We start from the raw sequence: 17,810 nt of genomic DNA, 5'->3' as shown, positions 1-17,810 counted from the left end.
CTCACAAACATGTCCTGTGATTCTAGTTCCAGGGAGCTCTGACACTCCTGGGCTCTATGGGAACCTACACTTAGATGTACAGACCCACACACAGACACAAAAACACTTTAAAGAGTGGATTACAGGAGCGCATGAGCCACTTACACCTGGTTTATATAATGTTGGGTTCGAATCCAGGGCTCTTTGAAGGCCAGGCAAGCACTCTAACAACTGGAATATAGCCCTAACCCTCAACTATATCCCTGCTTATACCCCCCGAGTAGGCTGTCATCCTGGCCAGAAATCCCTCATGGATTCTCTACTTGGTTTCTAACATTCTGACCTTATCTCCTATTCTCCCCACGTCGAACTTTCTTCAGGCTTCTCCCTCTATCTAGAAGGCACTCTGCCTCCGTGTCTGCCCAGCGAGACAACTGATTACTCTAGAGGCTGGCCAAGTACCAGTGATTCTGGTCAGGTTTTTTTCCTTCTCTTCTACTCACCTCTGTCTCGCCACTCCTGCTGACCATACATGCACCTCACCTGGGTCAATGTTCATACGTTATTTGTGTGCATAGCTTGTTTTGCCTCCCAGCGTTTCTCACGGGCCTATGGTACCCTGGGGGTAGGTCTTTGAGGTGCGCCGTCTAATTCGACTCACTCCCCACAACAGCCCTGTGAGATGGACAGGACTCGCTCCATTTTATAGGACAGGAATCTGAGGCTGTCGGAAGTTAATGATCTTGATTCCTTACTGAATGGCACAGTCGTCACGCAACGAATTTTATTCCAATCCATGTCCACCAGATTCCTAGGACCCCCTGGGCCTTTTGGTATGGAGTGGGAAGTCCCTCTGGGGGCAATTAGCACAGTTGCCTCAGGACTAGGCAGACCGTGTCAAAGGCAGTTTTCTGCTCCCTCCTTTGATTTAGATTTGTCGCACTATAAAAAAAAAAAAAAAACACATCTGGCTCCCAGCCAGCACTTAGCCGCCTGGGCCAGCCCAGAGCTAGAGAAGTGATTCATGTGGACAAACATCAACCAGGATGTTTGTGACCCTGACTGTTGTAAACCTGTGACAGAAGGTGCCAGGCCCAGCACAGGTCCAGAGGTTTCCCCGCCAGTGCTCTGCCACCTCAATCAAAACCTCAAAGCCAAGTCTCCCTCCGTCCTGCTTCAATTCCGCGGGAGCTCTCAGCTTTTATAGAGAGCCCAGGACAGCATTACCGTCCCTAGGATCAGCCTTGGCGTGATAAAAGACCTTGGCATGGATAACCGACACAGGCTCTTGGGAAATTCATAGGAAAATCAAGACCGGAGAAGAGTGAATCTCCCGTGAGCTAGGTTTTCACCTGTTAGGGTTGGAAACCCTCAAACTAGTTGGATCAGTTCGTATTGCCTAATGAAGAACTCCACAATAATGGACGCATTCTTTTCCTCATTATTTTTGGAGTTAAGGGTGTTTAGAGGCTGTTTGCTCAAGGAGAGGGTAAACAGAGCTTGCTGATGCCCATGGCCAGCGAGCATGCCTCCAAAGCTATTCCAACCTGGCCAGCAGCGTGCATCTAATCAAAGAACCTGAGCCAAGAAGTGGGGGTGAACTAATCCTTTTTTGTATTTGAGGTGTATTTTTTTTTTAATTTCGGTCCTCAAGACCCTCTGAGGTTGGCGTTATCAAAATGTCTATTCCATGCCTCCAAAACCTGTGGTGTGTTGCACACCTATCCACCTCCTTCAGCTCACCCAATCTTAAGCAAATATTGGTTGTTTAAACTTATCTAAAGACACAGTTTGCACACAAAGGAGAGTTCTTAAGTTGATAGCCTTCCCTCCCTCTCCACCAAGATGACGTAAGTGTTTAAGGCCTTCATGTCTCATATGGTCCACACTGGGCAAACGTCTAGTGAGAGCCAGCAGTTGAATGGTAGAATCCGTATCTTCCTCAAAGAGAATGACAGCGTTTAATCCTTAGGCAAAGGAGTTAGACCACAGGCCACCAAGGCCAGTGAACCAAAGCCAGTGTCATTGGGAAGATCATCGTGTTCTTGGTCATCTTTAAAAGACCTCATGAAGCGGACATCATAAAGCGGCTTGGTAAAAATGTAGATGGCCAGGGCCAGGGTGTTACTGGGACTAGTAAAAATTCTGAGAAGCCTGCCGACGGGTCATTTTCCAGTTTTTGCTGTTTTTCCCCAGTAGGTATTTTTTTATGATATATGTATTAATATGAGTACACACGTTTCAAATGAAGGTCGGGGGTGACTCTGTGGAGCCTGCCTCTCACTCTGTAGCTGAGGAGGAACTTGGATTTCTGATCCCACTGCCTCTACCTCGCTGACGCTGAGATTACAGATGTGAGCTGCTACGCCTTGTGTATTCAGCATCAGGGAATCAAACCTGGGGCTTCATAGGTGCTAGACAAGCATTCTATATGCTATGCAAGATGTGGGCGGTTTGAAAACATGTCAAAAGTCTAACAAGGTCTAGCAAAACCTAGCAAACGTTTTGAGAGGTTAAAATAATCCTTGTAGTTACGTCTCAGCCATAGGGGTCACTTCAGTTTGTTTTTTTTTAATTTTATATGTGAGTGCTTGCCTGCATGCATGCATGTATGTGTCCCACATGCATGCGGTGCCCCCAGAGACCAAAAGAGGGAGTCAGATCCCCTAGAACTGGAATTACAGATAGCTGGAAACTGAGCCCAGATCCTCTACAAAAGCACCAAGTTCTCTTAACCACTGAGCCATCTCTCCATCCCCGGGTCAATTTAAATATTAATGAATCTAACTTTATTCGTGTAAAAATCCCCCTTGCTTCTTTCATGATTTGTTATGCTTGCAGACAGACTAGTGCTTGGGGCCTCCTTATAATAATACTTCTCCTCATAGGAATGGACCAGCATTGTTAGTGAGCACTGATGGATGACTTAGAGGGATTACTTTAACCCCTCAAAACTTTAGCTGGGTTTGACATTTAGCATTATTTCAAACCTCTCACATTTTGCATAGATAAATTTTATTCTGCCTTCCCCAATATAGTTCTTGTAAATATTTTATTGTTGACACTACCATATGTGCTTAAGTCACTTAGAGCAAAAATCAAATATTATTTTGCTAATACAGGAACTATCGAGTTTTGCTCTTCCTAATGTCAAATCCCTCCCTCCCCCAAAACAATTTTCAAAAAGCATTTTTGTCGTTGTTAAAAGACATTCACTTCCTACTGCCTGGATTATGTCGCTAACGTTTTAGAGACACCTTGAAAAAGACTCATGGCATATGTTAGCAGAAGTTCAGAGGGAAGGGTGAGAGAAAACACGTAAAACATGCTAAACACTGCACACAGCTACAAGGGAACAGGCAAGGCGTGCCAGCAGGACCACTATTAGCAGCCTGAGGGCAATTGAGTGTTAACACGGAGGGCACACTTCCGAGCTTCCCACCCTCAAACCCCAAGGCTCCTGAGACCAGTCTACTACCTTCCCCAACTTTCTCCTTATCCTTTCTTCTTTCTGTTTCGCCTCTCAGTGTTTCTGACCACTTTTTAGGTAATTTCACCCCACCTGGAATGCAACGCTTGTCTTCTTTCTCTTTATTTCTGGGAACAGTCACTCCTTTGGTCCTTATTTGCTGAGCCAGAGCCGAGAGCTTGTGAGGGTGATCTATTTTATGAATCCTTCAATGGGCTGGTCTCTCCCACCACAACGCCAGCCTGCTTCCCTCCCCCCAGCCCCTACTCCTCATCCCTGGAGTAATTTGAACTCTGTGGCCTCTGAAACTATTTCTGGATCCCCAAGGTCTCCATCTGGACTAAGCCTTTTTTTTTTTTTTTTTTTTTTTTTTGACCAAAGTGAGACCAGGTCAAGGAGGTGGAATGAACAGTACCTCTTTGCAGGCGTGAAGCTCGGGTCCGGTTCCCAGGGTCACCTGGAAGGTGGTCTCAGCCCAGAGCAACAGCCACAGAAGCCGGGATGTGCGCCTTTCACTTCTTCCTCCGCTTCTGGCAGAGGGATGAGGGTTGAGACCAGGCTCAGCCATAGCGCTGTCCTGAGCCAGCGGCAGTAGCGGCTCAGGTGCTGCGGTGGCTGCTTATTCTGGCAGAAGGAGGAAAAAAAGAGGAGGGAGGTACACAGGGGGAGGATGCAAGGGGCTGGACTCGCTTCAGTCACCTCCCTGCGGCTACGCCAAGGCCGCCCATCCTTCCTCCTCCCTCGGTCCTCTCCTCCTCCTAGCCATGTCGCCTTGACAACCGCATCCTCTTCGCTCAGCGCGGGTGGGGCAGGGACCACGCGCGCCTCTGCCGCTCACCTGCCGGTATCCATGGCAGCCGCCACCGCTGGCGCGCGGCGTGGGAGTGCGCGCGCCAGGGTTCGCAACTAACCCAACAGGCTTACGTAAATAAGCTCGGTAAAAGAACACCCCTTCTCCCCTACCAAAAAAAAAAAAAAAAAACATCTCAGCAGTTCATTTCGCCCCTATTGCTCTTCCAGGTCAGGGGTTATTTCTAAACATCTTATTTTGTAAACGTGGCGTGTGAAATAATAAAGGGAAGACAGACGTCATCACAACCTTCCAGGGATCGTCTCCTAGAGTGGCCCCAGCACTAAGTGCAAAAGCCACTTTCACCCCGCCAAATCCATCCACGTTTTTACAACCGGGTCGATAAGCAACCCTGACGTCTGCATAGTTAAACGGCAAGGAGAATGACCTAACCGACAATTTTCCAATCAGGACATGTGAGATCTTTGGGTTTCTGATATTCTCGTATCTCATTTACTTTGAAAATGGGGACGCTTTCTTTTAGGCGAGGGTGAGAAGGAAACCTTTGAGTCATCCTAAAGGACGTCTTTCGTCAGCTTTTGCGGAACTCCCGTGCTGTGGGAGGCCGGCGTTTTCCTACAGAAGCTCCAGAGTGCAATCCAGGTCTGCTTTCTCGGTATTCACAACCTCCTCCCAAGGAGCCTTCTGAGTTGAACCGCCAGGTGGCGCATCTCTCGAAGGGAATATGTCTCTGTCATAAATGCAGGGGTAGTTGCCTAGCAACCAAAAACTGGGCGTTCCAAACAATTGGGATCCGGGATCCTCTACGAGCCAGGTCGTGCTGCGGCTGCGCTAATCTCCTGGAACTAATTCTGAGTCTTTGGGCCTTTAAGTATGCCTCACTCTCAGGAATCTTTCTCGCACCTTGCTTTAAGTGAGGAAGACACACACTTGGGAAATCTGCGGGCATCTAAGGTACTGAGGTTTCCTCAGAAATTCCCAGTGGGGTCTCCAGCAGAATCCTGGTAACCTAACTCTGGTGAGACCACCTAGTATCAGAGAAATCTGGTTTCTGTCTGTCTCCTTGGTCCACTATTAGGGTCTGCTAACGTTTCAGAAGTGGTTTTCAGGAGAGGGAAGTAAAGTCTGTAGAATAAGGCCCCTCAAAGCAATGACTAATATAAATGATGGGAAAGCTGAGTTCCACCAAATTACTATTTCCTTCTTGCTTTGAGATCTGTACTCCAAAGACAGATGAGATGTGGAATAGATGAGAACCCTCTGAGAGACGCCAGGTCATACTTCAAGCAAGTCTTCATGATACCTCTGTCCTCTGGTTAATGCAAGAACACATCTGTTTTTGTGTCTGTTTAATTGTGTTTAGTGCTCTGGAAATACAAGCCATATTTTTCCTAGTTTAAGTATTGGGGATATTTGAGAAGGTGCACAATAAAGTGAAATGAGTGGTAATTTGAGCTTGATAACAATCAAAAGAGCTTCCTTCTATTCAATCTTGTTATTTATATCCCAGGCACTCTGCTAAACTCTAAGGGCATGTAGTCTAAAATTAGATAAAGTTACTGTCCAGTTAGTTTAGTAGGAAAGACAGGCCAGCAACTGCATCAGTAAAGACAAGACAAGCATATGCCTATAATCCCAGCAGTTGGGAGGTGAAGACGGGAGAACCAGGAATTCTAAGTCTGCCTAGCTATAAGAACCTGATTCCAACAACCCACACACATAACAAACACAAATAATGTGCTTCCCACAGGGGCACACTACTGTGAAGGAGTCACAGGTAGAATGCCCTAAGAGGAGGAACTTGAAGGAGGGTTTCTCAGGAAAGGTGAGTGCCATCTCGATGAGTCAGCCAGGACAGATGAAAGTAAGTGTGTGTGTGTGTGTGTGTGTGTGTGTGTGTGTGAAGTTAGGAAAAAGGGAAGGAAAAGTCAGATACTTAGGGGAAAGGAAGCAGAAGGTGCATATGCCTGGGAAGGAGAGACAGAGTGGTCTGGGAAGCTGCAAATCCAGAAAAGCTAAATGTTGGGTGTGAAATAGAGACACAGCACGATGGGTGCTCTTAGAGACCAGACCTTGGTGGCTGAGTGTTGTGAATGTTGCATCAAAGAGTTAGGAAGCCGCCTGGAGGTGTTGGAAATCATGGGATTTCAAGCTCTGGAGCATCATGGTCTGAGTGTGTTAAAAATCACACAGCTCTGCACATGTCTTTCAGTAAATGTGTGTTAAATGAATATAAGCAAAATGGGGGAACCGATAGCCACAGCATAGCAGGTTCAAGACCAGCCTAGATGATATGAGACACTGTCCTAAAAATTAAAACTGGTGACCTATGTGGGTGAATTTGATTGATGGGGGGAGGGTGCCATTAACATTTAAAGACTGGTCTTAAGAGTATCGTGTGCTCTGTAAGTTAGTTGTAAATAAGCCACTGCTGATAGAAATGTACTTTGGTCACATCCTTGACTACTGTGTGAATAGAATGTAGCCATAGTGAAAGTGGAATCCAGAGTCTCAAGACAGCTGGCTGGGATTTGCTCAGATCCCTAATGGAATGAGTCGGTAGAAAGATGCCTGCACCTTTACTATGGCCCTAATAGTCACAGTGCCCGAGTTAAAGAACTAGCCCAGGTACCTGTCCACAGGAATGGATAAATCGTGCTAGACATGCACAGTCAAGTATTATCCTGTCATAAAGAACATTTATATTTTGGGGGGAGATGGGTGTAACATAACAAGGGGAACAAGGCAGATGCAGAGAGGCAGATGTGGTGTATGCAAGATCTAGTTTAAAATGAAAGACGTTAGACTGGAGTAGCTGTGTGGTAGAGCACTTGTCCAGTATGAATTTGATCCTCAAAACAAGTGTGTGTGTGTGGGGGCGGGTAGGACATGAAAATAAAGAGGGGACTGTTTGGAAAAGGAACAAGAAAGAATAATGGGGGATAAATGTGGTCACAGTCTTGTGCAGGCATTAAAATATCGTGATGAGGGCTGGAGAGATGGCTTAGCGATTAAGAGCACTGGCTGTTCTTTCAGAGGTCCTGGGTTCAATTCCCAGCAACCACATGGTGGCTCACAACCGTCTATAATGGGATCTGATGCTCTCTGGCATGCAGGCATCCGTGCAGACAGAGCACACACACACACACACACACACATATATATATGAAGCCTGTTTCCTACGGCTAGTGTGTGCTGATAATAAAAGACTAAATTTATTAATGTACAGAGATGGCTTTTATGTATGTCTGTCACAGAATTAGTGATCAATGAATACAATGAACTCTTCTGGTTCTAAGAAAGTAAGAGAGAAAGAAAGAAAGAAAGAAAGAACGAACGAACACACAGAAGGGGACTGGGTACGGCAGAAGTGTCTCAGCTCAGCAAGTGCAGCAGTCCTGCAGAGTGACCGACAGCAGTGTCGTGGCTCTAAGATGCATGTTTGAGAGAGATGGAAAGGGCAGGGCAGTGGAATTTGATAACTCGATATGGGCCAAAGGAAATGGATAAATATAAGATAGACTCCTGAGTTCTGAGGGCCTAACTAACACCGTCACTGAGGTGGAGCCTCCCAAAGAAGCAGGTTTGGGGAGAAAGGTGTTGACATCAGTCATGCGTATGTTTCTGTGGTGCCTGTGACATCTTTAAATGATTTTGCTGTGGGCAGGCTTGAGAAGTCAGGGTTGAAGATGTATGTCTGGGAGCTACAGGGCCAGTGTGCTGTTTGAAATTGTGGTAGAAAAGGCCTTGTGAATTTAAGAATAAAGCAAGAAGGAACATGCCCAGAAGCAGAAGAAAGATGTAATAGCCAGAGACCAGAGTTAAACCAGAAGGAACTGACATCAGAAGATAGAGAAGTATTTGTGGGGATTCAGAGTGGTGTGGGATGTCCTTCTGTATATGTGTTGCCTTTTAATGGTTGATGAGTAAAGCTGTTTGGGCCAATAGCAGAGTAAAGCCTGGCAGGAAATCCAAACAAAGATAGATAGATAGATAGATAGATAGATAGATAGATAGATAGATATAGAGATATAAAGAATAGGCAGAGTCAAGGAGATGTCATGTAGCTGCCTAAGGAGAAAAATGCCAAAACAGAACTTTCCTGGTAAGCCACAGCCTCGTGCATTTACATAAACAAACAGAAATGGGCTAATTCAAGATGTAAGAGCTTGCTAGAAATATGCCTGAGTCATTGGCTGAACAGTATTATAATTAATACAGTTTCTGTGTGATTTATTCGGGTCTGAATGGCCAGAAAACGAAAGAGCAGTCTCCACTTATACAGAGTTACAGTGCCAGAAATCTCAGGAATCAAATAAGGTCGGGGTTGGGAAAGATCTTTCTAGTAGCCACAGAGATCACAGCTCAACAACCAGGACAGTTTCAGTGGGCACTGGAAGAGAGGTCACACACTACAATGGTTGGAGACATGAACGGTGACAAAGGGAAGATAGTAATTGTTGGTCATGAAGAAGTGTGGTTCTGTGGAGAGGTGACAGTGTGGCAGACATACCTTGATAAAGGGATAGTAGAGATGTTGGGGCCAGATGAGGGTGTGGAAAATGGTACAGAGAAGGGACAGAACCAAACTGGACCCTCTGAATGTAGGTGACAGTTGTGTCGTTAGGGCAGACTGTGGGGCCACTGGCAGTGGGACCAGGGTTTATCCCTACTGCTTGTTCTGTCTTTTGGAGCCCATTCCTTTTGGAGAGATACCTTGCTCAGCCTAGATATAGTGGAGAGGACCTTGGTCCTGCCTCAAAGCAATGTGCTAGACTTTGTTGACTCCCCATGGGAAGCCTTAGCCTCTCTGAGGAGTGGATGGGGAGTGGGGTGGGGGGAAGGTGGAGAGGACAGGAGGAGGGGAGGGAGTAGGAACTGGGATTGGTATGTAAAATGAGAAGAGATAGTTTCTTTAAAAAATTAATTTTAAAAAAACATAAAAAGAAAAATGTTTCATCTTTTCTCCAAACTTGGGTCTTCTAAATATGAACATATATATTGTCTTTCTGACCTGTTCCCCAAGCCTCCTCTACTCCCAGCATCCTGACCCACCCACTTCTTCTGATTCCCTGGTCCATTTCAATCATTTCTCACTCAGAATGCTAAGAGAGTCCCCTCCCCAGTTATCACATCTCTCTTTGAAGCTGTCCTGAGATTCAAGTAAAATGGGATGGAGCACGGTGGTGAACGTGACCCGTGCTGGAGCACGGTGATGAACGAGACCCATGCTGCATCACCAAGGCATCCCGTAACCAAATCCTGCATGTTGTTTCTCTTTTGCAGAAACTACCATTTAAGAGCCCAACTCACCTTGCTCAGCAGCTGGAACCCTGGAATCGGCTCAGCTCAACTCCCACAGTTACCTCCATGAGGCGAGATGCCTACTTTTTTGATCCGAAGGTACTTAGCATTGAAATCTACTTCTTTTTGCATCCACTTAGGGCTCAACGTGTACCTTCTGTTTTACTTTAATTAATTAGTTAACTAATTTGTTTCAAATAGAACCTTGCTGCATAGTCAAAGCTGACCTCAAACTTAGTATTTAGCCCAGACTGGCCTGGAACTCTTATTCCTTCTGTACCAGTCTTCTGAGTATTGGAGTAACAGGTTTATACCAGCATACCTGGCATTAATAGCCTTTTCTTTTCTTTCTTTCTTTTTTTTCTTATTAGAGATAGGATTTTTCTGTGTAACAGCCCCGCTGTCCTGGAACTCATTTTGTAGACCAGGCTGGCCTCAAATTCACAAGATCCGCTTGCCTCAGCCTCCCGAGTGCTGGGAGTAAAGGCGCGCACCACTACCACTGGCATTAATATCCTTTTTTAAGGTTGTCTAAGGTGCCTCAGCATCTTTCCTTTTGTTCCCAATTCAAGATCTTACCAAATCCAAAGCCGACCTTCTAAGTCACAAAGTTTGCTCCAAATTACTTTTATCAAATTTCTTGTCACACGTCGCAGTAAATCAAAGACTGATCCAGATGGTGGTAGTGCACATACACGAATCTCTCTGAGTTCGAGGCCAGCCTGGTCTACTAAACGAGTTCCAGGATAGCCAGGACTCCACAGAGAAACCCTGCCTTGAAAAGCAAAAGCAAAAACAAACCAAAAAAAAAAATCAAAAGCTGAATATAACCATGAATGAGATAAGATGTGTCAAACCCAAAGACGTAACCATGGGAGACCATTCCTATGGACGAGAGTCACCAAGTCATCACCGTGTACAAGGCAGTGTTGGTCCTGGTGGGTTCCTGCTCTTCTGGCTACAATCTGAATAGAACAGGGAGATACAATCTGACTGGGGTCAAGGCACAAATCAGCGAAGTGAACTGTGGGAGGACTGATTCCTCTGCAGATACCGAAGGATGATCTGGATTTCCGCTTAGCCGCCTTGTATGACCACCACACTGGGGCGTTCAAGAACAAAACTGAGACACTGCTACAGCAGGAGACCATCCAGGATATCAGTGGGTAAGTGACGGCAGCAGTCGCTCCCCGTCCTAGGACCGCTACCATCAATCATGTAAGGTAAAACGATGGGTGGCAATATGAACAAGTACATAGTTGGTTTTTATCTGCAGAATAGTTTGCTTTTCTCTTTGTCTTAGATGTGCTGGGGATCAAACTTAGAATGCTTTAGTCATGTATGCTAGGCAAGCGCTGTACCACTGAGATACATCCTTAGGCCTCATTCCTGTATTCCATTTTCTAAAATGAGTGGAAATTCTCATCTGGACAAATGCTTTGATAATTCTAAAATGTAAATAGGTCTTGAACTTGAGATCTTTTTTATTTTTCATTTTCTTTTGTGGATTTTTCGAGACAGGGTTTCTCTGTAGCTTTGGTTGCTGGCCTGGAACTAGCCCTTGTAGACCAGGCTGGCCTTGAACTCACAGAGATCCGCCTGCCTCTGCCTCCCGAGTGCTGAGATTAAAGGCGTGAGCCACCACCGTCCAGCTTGAACTTGAAATCTTATGAAGTTATCTTTCCCTCTCACCGTTTCCTGTTTGGTTGACGTCACTCTCCTCTTGTCTTCTCTTGTCTTCCCACCATTTTCTAGACGCAAGATCCAGTTTCCTGGAGAATGTCCTCCGGCTCCCGTCACTTCCAGAGCTAACTTCAGACACTGGATCAACCCTAAGAAAGAATCCATCCACAGCATCCAGGGATCCATAGGTGAGGGTCAGAAGACAAGGCGGCACACAGCGGGTGGGGTGGGGGTGCAATCTCTCTGAGCCACCAGGAATCGGGGTTACTGGCTGGCAGGAAGCTTAGAGACTATTTATTTAGGGTGTGAATTGGTGATGAAGCCGTCACCTATTTAGACTAATACTAGGGGACATGCTGACCATAGAACTAGGGATTCAGGTTTTTAGATTAGGCCTCGGTGACATTCTGAGCAGGGCAGACACAGGAAGTGAATTTGGGAACAAAGGCCTTAGATAACTTCCATCAGTCCCTTGTATGCCAATTTCCCCTCTTTACGAGAATCTTCTCACGGCAACAATAATGCATTGATTAAAGGACTTGGAAAGGGGGTGGGGGCAAAGGGTCTGAAATTCCAGCTCACCCGGTTCTCTTTTCTCCAGTGTCTCCTCACACTGCAGCCACCAACGGAGGTTACTCCCGGAAAAACGATGGTGGCTTCTTCTCCACCTAGTGGTGACATCTGGGCTAGTTTCATCATGGTGGAGCATCCAGCTGTCCTTCTCCATTAAATAGCTTTGTTCAAGATGAAGCTTGAAGTGTCTGCTGCCCGCGCCACCTTTTGACCACTCTTTTTTTTAAAAAGTATTTTACATATGAAGAGCAGGTTTTTTTATATTTATTTATTATGTATACAATATTCTGTCTGTATGTCTGCAGGCCAGAAGAGGGCACCAGACGTCATTACAGATGGTTGTGAGCCACCATGTGGTTGCCAGGAATTGAACTCAGGACCTTTGGAAGAGCAGGCAATGCTCTTAACCACTGAGCCATCTCTCCAGCCCTATTGAGCACTCTTAAAATGAGGAAAACTCCCCAGTTCTAGAATCGAGTCCTGTTGCAACCTGAAAAGTCATTTTGCCAGAAGGATTTAGGACAGAACAACACTGGTTTGGAAGGGACACAACTATTTAGTTTACATGTTTGTAAACTAAAATCACAGACCCACAGAGCCAGTCAGTGCATCCGACGCTAAGTGTCAGGGAAACAGGAAATGGACGTAGTCCGCTCTCTAAATGAGCAAGTTATCACTGTTCTAAAAGTACCCTGTAGCTATCTGCTAAAGCCACATTAACAGACTTTAGACTCTTGAGTCTACTCATCTGCTTTTCCCTGGTCCTACTCCTTGCCATCCTCCAGTCTCTGTCTCTCTACTGCCTGGAAGTCAACTCTCTTTTCTGTGTTGATTTTGCCTGTGGCATATAGCGCCAGTTCTCACCAGCATTGTTCAAAAACGTAGTATTTGGATTTCAAGGTACCTAAAATGTGATGCATTAACTTGGTTTCTAGTCTTACAAGTCATGGGGCTGGGGAAATGGCTCAGTGGATGAAGTATTTGCTGGGCAAGCATGGGGTCCCCAGCATACATCTGTAACTCCACTGCTGTGGGGGCAACTGTGTGGGGAGAAAGGCAGATTCGAGGGGCTTGCCAGCCAACCAGTCTGGATGAGTCAGCTGAGTTCCTGGTCATGTCAGAGACCCTGTCTCAAACAAAACAAGACATCCAACTTCAACCTCTGGTCTCTCAGGTGCACACAGAGGCACGTGAATGAATCCACACAAATATGGATACACACACAGACACAAGTCACTCATAAGAATCTGTTGTCGCCGGGCCGTGGTGGCGCACGCCTTTAATCCCAGCACTCGGGAGGCAGAGGCAGGCGGATCTCTGTGAGTTCAAGGCCAGCCTGGTCTACAGAGCTAGTTCCAGGACAGGCTCCAAAGCCACAGAGAAACCCTGTCTCGAAAAAACAAAAAAAAAAAAAAAATCTGTTGTCACAAAAAAAAAAAAAACTCGACTAAAATGGCTAGATGACCTTTTGAATATTGTACTATATGGTATTGCAGGGATGTGCACCTATAATCTCCCGCACTGGGAAGATAGGGAAACAGAGGAACTGCTAGTCCATGGCCAGCTGTCTCAAAAAATGTCTTAAAGAAATAAAAGAACAGTGTACTGTAAAGTTCTATTTCTAATTAAGTCTGACAACATTGTTTCATTTGTGACTCAAATACAAAGGGGAGCTCTTCCAGGAACTGCCATGTTCCCTTTCTGTTCAAACTTCCAGTCTTCTCAGTCTCTGCTGCCCTGTGCAATATGAAGTTTCTGCACTTGGGAGGCTGAGGAAGGAATATCAGGAATTCATGATCATCCTTGGCTGTACAGTGAGTTCAAGGCTAGGCTGAATACCTCCGATATGACGCTCTGTCTCAAATAAAATAAAATAAAATAAAAGCTTAACATTCTGAAATTTTGAACTAGAAAGAATTCTTAAAATTTCGTTTTTCAGGGCAGCATTCTCCTGATACCAAAACCAGATAAAGACACACATACACTTACATACTCATACACAAACACACTTGCACAACTCACACTTACACACTCAAACACAAATACATTTCAACAATGTTACACTTATTTACACACATTTAAAAGCAGGAAAAATGAAAGGTTTCTGTTTGTAATGAATGTAATGGTGGCTTGAGTAAGAAGGGGCTGGGCTAAAGGTGCCCCACCTCTCCCGGCTAGGCTCATGTATCTGAGTATTTGTTTCCTGACTGGTGAACTGTTTTGAAAAGGTGAAGAGGTCTGGCCTTGTTGAAGAAGGTGCACCACTGTGGGGTAGGCTTTAAGGTTTCAAAAGCCCACACCAGACCTAGTCTCATCTCTCTTCCTGCCTCTAACTTGTGGATCTGACGTAAGCTCTCAGTGCTGCTCCAGCACCATACCTGCCTGCCTGCTGCCACAATCCCCGGCAGGATGGTCATGGACTAAGCCTCTGAAATTGCAAGCAAAATTCCAATTAAAATATTTCTTTAAAAAGTTGACTTGGGGGCTGGAGAGATGGCTCAGTGGTTAAGAGCATTGCCTGCTCTTCCAAAGGTCCTGAGTTCAATTCCCAGCAACCACATGATGGCTCACAACCATCTGTAATAAGATCTGGTGCCCTCTTCTGGCATGCAGGCATACATGAAGACAGAACACTGTCTACATAATAAATAAATAAATCTTTTAAATAAAACCAAACCAAAAACCAACCAACAAACAAAAAAGTTAGGTCATGGTGTCTCTTTACAGCAATAGAACACCAATTAAGACAAATATAAATGCAAAACTCAACAAGATATGAATCAAACCCAATAGCACATAAAAAGGATTATTCACTGTGATCAAATGGAGTCCATGACAGGGATGATAGTTCAGTATGTAAAAATCAATGAACATAATATAGCACATCAACAGGCTGAAAGATCAAACCCGTATGATCATCTCACCAGATGGAAAAAGGTATTTGATAAAATCCAACATCCCTTCAGGATTAAAACAGAAGAAATCATGTGTAGAAGCTCATGGCCCCAACAGTATTAAGTCCACATACGACAAGCCCACAGCCAGTGTGTCACCGAATTGGAGACAGCTGCAAGCGTTCCCTCTGATATGTGGGACTAGGCAAAGACACCCATTCTCATCTCTTGTATTCAGTATGATGCTGAAGTCCCAGCCAGAAAAAGCCAAGACAAATGAAGAGCATCTGAACTGGAGGGGAGGAAATCCAACTGTCATTGTGTGTAGATGGCATGATCTCATGATCTTACAGGTAGAAAGCCCTAACAATTTCACCAAAATCTACTAGAGTCAGTAAGTTCAATACAGTTTCAGGATAACGTTGACAGAGGCTTCTGCCCTACCCAGTCCCATGGCTGTTCAGTCCCAAAGAAATATACAGAGACTTACATTAATTATAAACTGGTTGGCCTATTAGCTCAGGCTTCTTATTAATTAATTCTTTTTATTTATTTATTTATTTATTCATTATAGATACAATATTCTGTGTGTATGTCTGCAGGTCAGAAGATGGCACCAGACCTCATTACAGATGGTTGTGAGCCACCATGTGGTTGCTGGGAATTGAACTCAGGACCTTTGGAAGAGCAGACAATGCTCTTAACCACTGAGCCATCTCTCCAGCCCTTATTAATTAATTCTTACATCTTACATTAACCCCGTAATTCTTGTCTATGTTAGCCATGTGGCTTGGTACAAAGGTACCAAGTGAGGCATTCTCATCTTGCTTCCTCTGTGTCTGGGTGACAACTGCAGACTGAGCCTTTCCTCTTCCCAGAATTCTCCTGTTCTGGTCAGCCTGCCTATACTTCCTGCCTGGCTACTGGCTAACCAGCATTTTATTAAACCTATACAAGTGACAAATCTTTACAGAGTACAAGACCATTGTCCCACAGCTGGATAAAAATCAACATGCAAGCCTGTAATCCCAGCTTCTTGGATTGAGGCAGAATAATTATAATTTCAAAACTTTCCTGGGTTATAAATGAGTTCAGGCTAGCCTGAGAAAAGAAATCTTGTCTCAAATAAAAAGGATTATGGATATAGCTCATTGGTAGCATGTATAAGGCATGTTCAATCCTCAGTACAGGAGAAAAACAAAACAAAAACCTCAGAAACATTTCTGTATACCATTAGGAAATTATGTAAACAAGAAATTAAGAAAGCAGTCTTATTTGTGATAAATTTAAACCACAATGTGAATGATCTCTACAGTAAAAACTATAAACACTGAGAGAAATTGCAAAAAACAGGCACGCACACACGTCATGTGTGTCGCAGCGCGGGTATGTGGGTTTACAGGGGTCCACGAAATGAAAACTCAGAGACACCTTGAAAATGAATTTACCCTTTAGGCCTCGGGGGACTCAGCCACTGTGGGCTGAAGCACTTTCCCTCAGCCCTTCGGCAACTTTATTTTCCCTATGTTTACACTTTAGTTAGTAGATTTATATATCTCAGAACAAACAGAATGAAGCTTCCAAAAACACAATGTCAAGTGCAAATACCTGATTCATGAGATACCATGACTTTCGGGATTTCCTCTTGATCAAGTTTTGTGTTGACTTTTTATCTATCGGAAACACTCAGACAAGATTCACATATAGCAACCAAAGGTATCTGTAACACAAAGGATGGAATAGTGGCTGGGTGCTAACTCCTGAGCTAAAGCCAGGTATGGCCCAGAGGGGGTTGTGGCTAGCAGGGTAGCTTGCTAACCCTCTGGCACCAGCCCAGCAGGACTCTCTGTCACACACACACACACACACACACACACACACAAAGAAATCTATGTTCGTGCATTGGAAGAATCAACACTGTTAAAATATCCAAAGCATTCTGCAGAGTCAATGTAATCCCTATCAAAACACTAATGACATTCTCCACAGAGCTAGGAAAAGACAATGCTGTGATTCATATGTAACTAGATAAAAGAAAAACAACCTCCTAGCAAGGATGAGATGTCTCAGGATCAACTTGCCTTATAAAAATAAGGATCCAAGTTCAATTCCCAAAACTCACATTCAAAAAGCTGGGAGGTGAAGCTGGAGAGGTGGTTCAGTGGTTAAGAGTAGTAGATGCTTGTAGCAGGATGTTTCTCTCCAGCCCACCAGTTTCCAAATACCACGCAGAGGCTTAATATTACTTACAAACGCTCAGCCAATAGCTCAGACCTCTTACTAACTAGCTCTTACATGTTATTTTAACCAATATTCCTTATTTACGCTCTCACACGTGGCGATACTTTTATTAGCATGGCATGTTCATTTCCTGCTCCCTCTGTGTCTGATTGGTGACTCCAGATTCTGCCGTCCTTCCCATCATTCTCAGTTTGGTTTTCCTACCTGGTTACTGGCCTATCAGCTTTTTATTAACCAATGAGAGTAATACATATTCACAGTGTACAGAAGGATTATTCCACAGCAATTGCTCTTCCAGAGAGGACCAGGACTTGATTCCCAGCACCCACATGACAGCTAACAGTTGTAACAACTATTCAGGGGAATCTAACACCCTGTCCTGGACTCGGTGGACACCATGCATACATGTGATGTACAAACATACATGCAGACAAAACACTCATACACACAAATATAACTTTTAAACAAAAGAAGCCAGGCATGGTGGCTCAAGCCTTTAATTCCAGGACTCAGAAGGCAGAGGCAATTGGATCTCTAAGTTTGAGGCCTGGTCTACAGAGTGAGTTCCAGGGCAGCCAGGGCTACACAGAGAACCCCTCTCAAAGAAACAAAACAAAACAAAAGAGTGGACTGTACCTCTGGCCACCATACACACGTGCACACACACTCATACATTCACCCGCACACATGCTACATCCTCTGTAGGGAAGTGTGAGTGTTACAGCTCTGGAGCCGAAAAGATATTCTGACCTATCAGAAGTCTGGGTGTACTTACAGCTGCAATAGCACAGCTCAGCCTAGAGGAAAAGGTGTCCTGACTTGTCCGAAAGTCAGGCTACCTAAAGCTGGGGTGCAG

The 17,810-nt window shown here is 44.8% G+C and overlaps 2 protein-coding genes across 3 annotated transcripts in view; one reads left to right on the top strand and one right to left on the bottom strand.

The window, feature by feature from the left end:
• Elapor1 (endosome-lysosome associated apoptosis and autophagy regulator 1) overlaps positions 1-4,281 on the bottom strand; it is a 78,135-nt gene extending 73,854 nt beyond the window's left edge. The window contains exon 1 of one of the 2 annotated variants that reach the window (XM_041652525.1): positions 3,864-4,281. In XM_041652525.1, the coding sequence (XP_041508459.1) occupies positions 3,864-4,016 (153 nt within the window). In that variant the 5' untranslated portion in view covers positions 4,017-4,281. The remainder of the gene's footprint in view (positions 1-3,863) is intronic. The other variant, XM_041652516.1, reaches the window with a different exon arrangement.
• Positions 4,282-5,098: 817 nt separating this feature from the next.
• Positions 5,099-11,965, top strand: CUNH1orf194 (chromosome unknown C1orf194 homolog). The gene is made up of 5 exons (XM_041659026.1): positions 5,099-5,213; positions 9,546-9,662; positions 10,614-10,729; positions 11,319-11,434; positions 11,848-11,965. The coding sequence occupies exons 1-5, from the start codon at positions 5,133-5,135 to the stop codon at positions 11,916-11,918; spliced, it is 501 nt and encodes a 166-aa protein (XP_041514960.1). The 5' UTR covers positions 5,099-5,132; the 3' UTR covers positions 11,919-11,965.
• The last annotated feature ends 5,845 nt before the right edge of the window (positions 11,966-17,810 follow it).

This window comes from Microtus oregoni, unplaced genomic scaffold (genome assembly GCF_018167655.1).
Source record: "Microtus oregoni isolate MIOR12 unplaced genomic scaffold, Mior012 000000F_ref0000247, whole genome shotgun sequence".
In the NCBI taxonomy this organism is placed as follows: domain Eukaryota; kingdom Metazoa; phylum Chordata; class Mammalia; order Rodentia; family Cricetidae; genus Microtus; species Microtus oregoni.
This window is presented reverse-complemented; position numbering and strand designations above follow the sequence as displayed.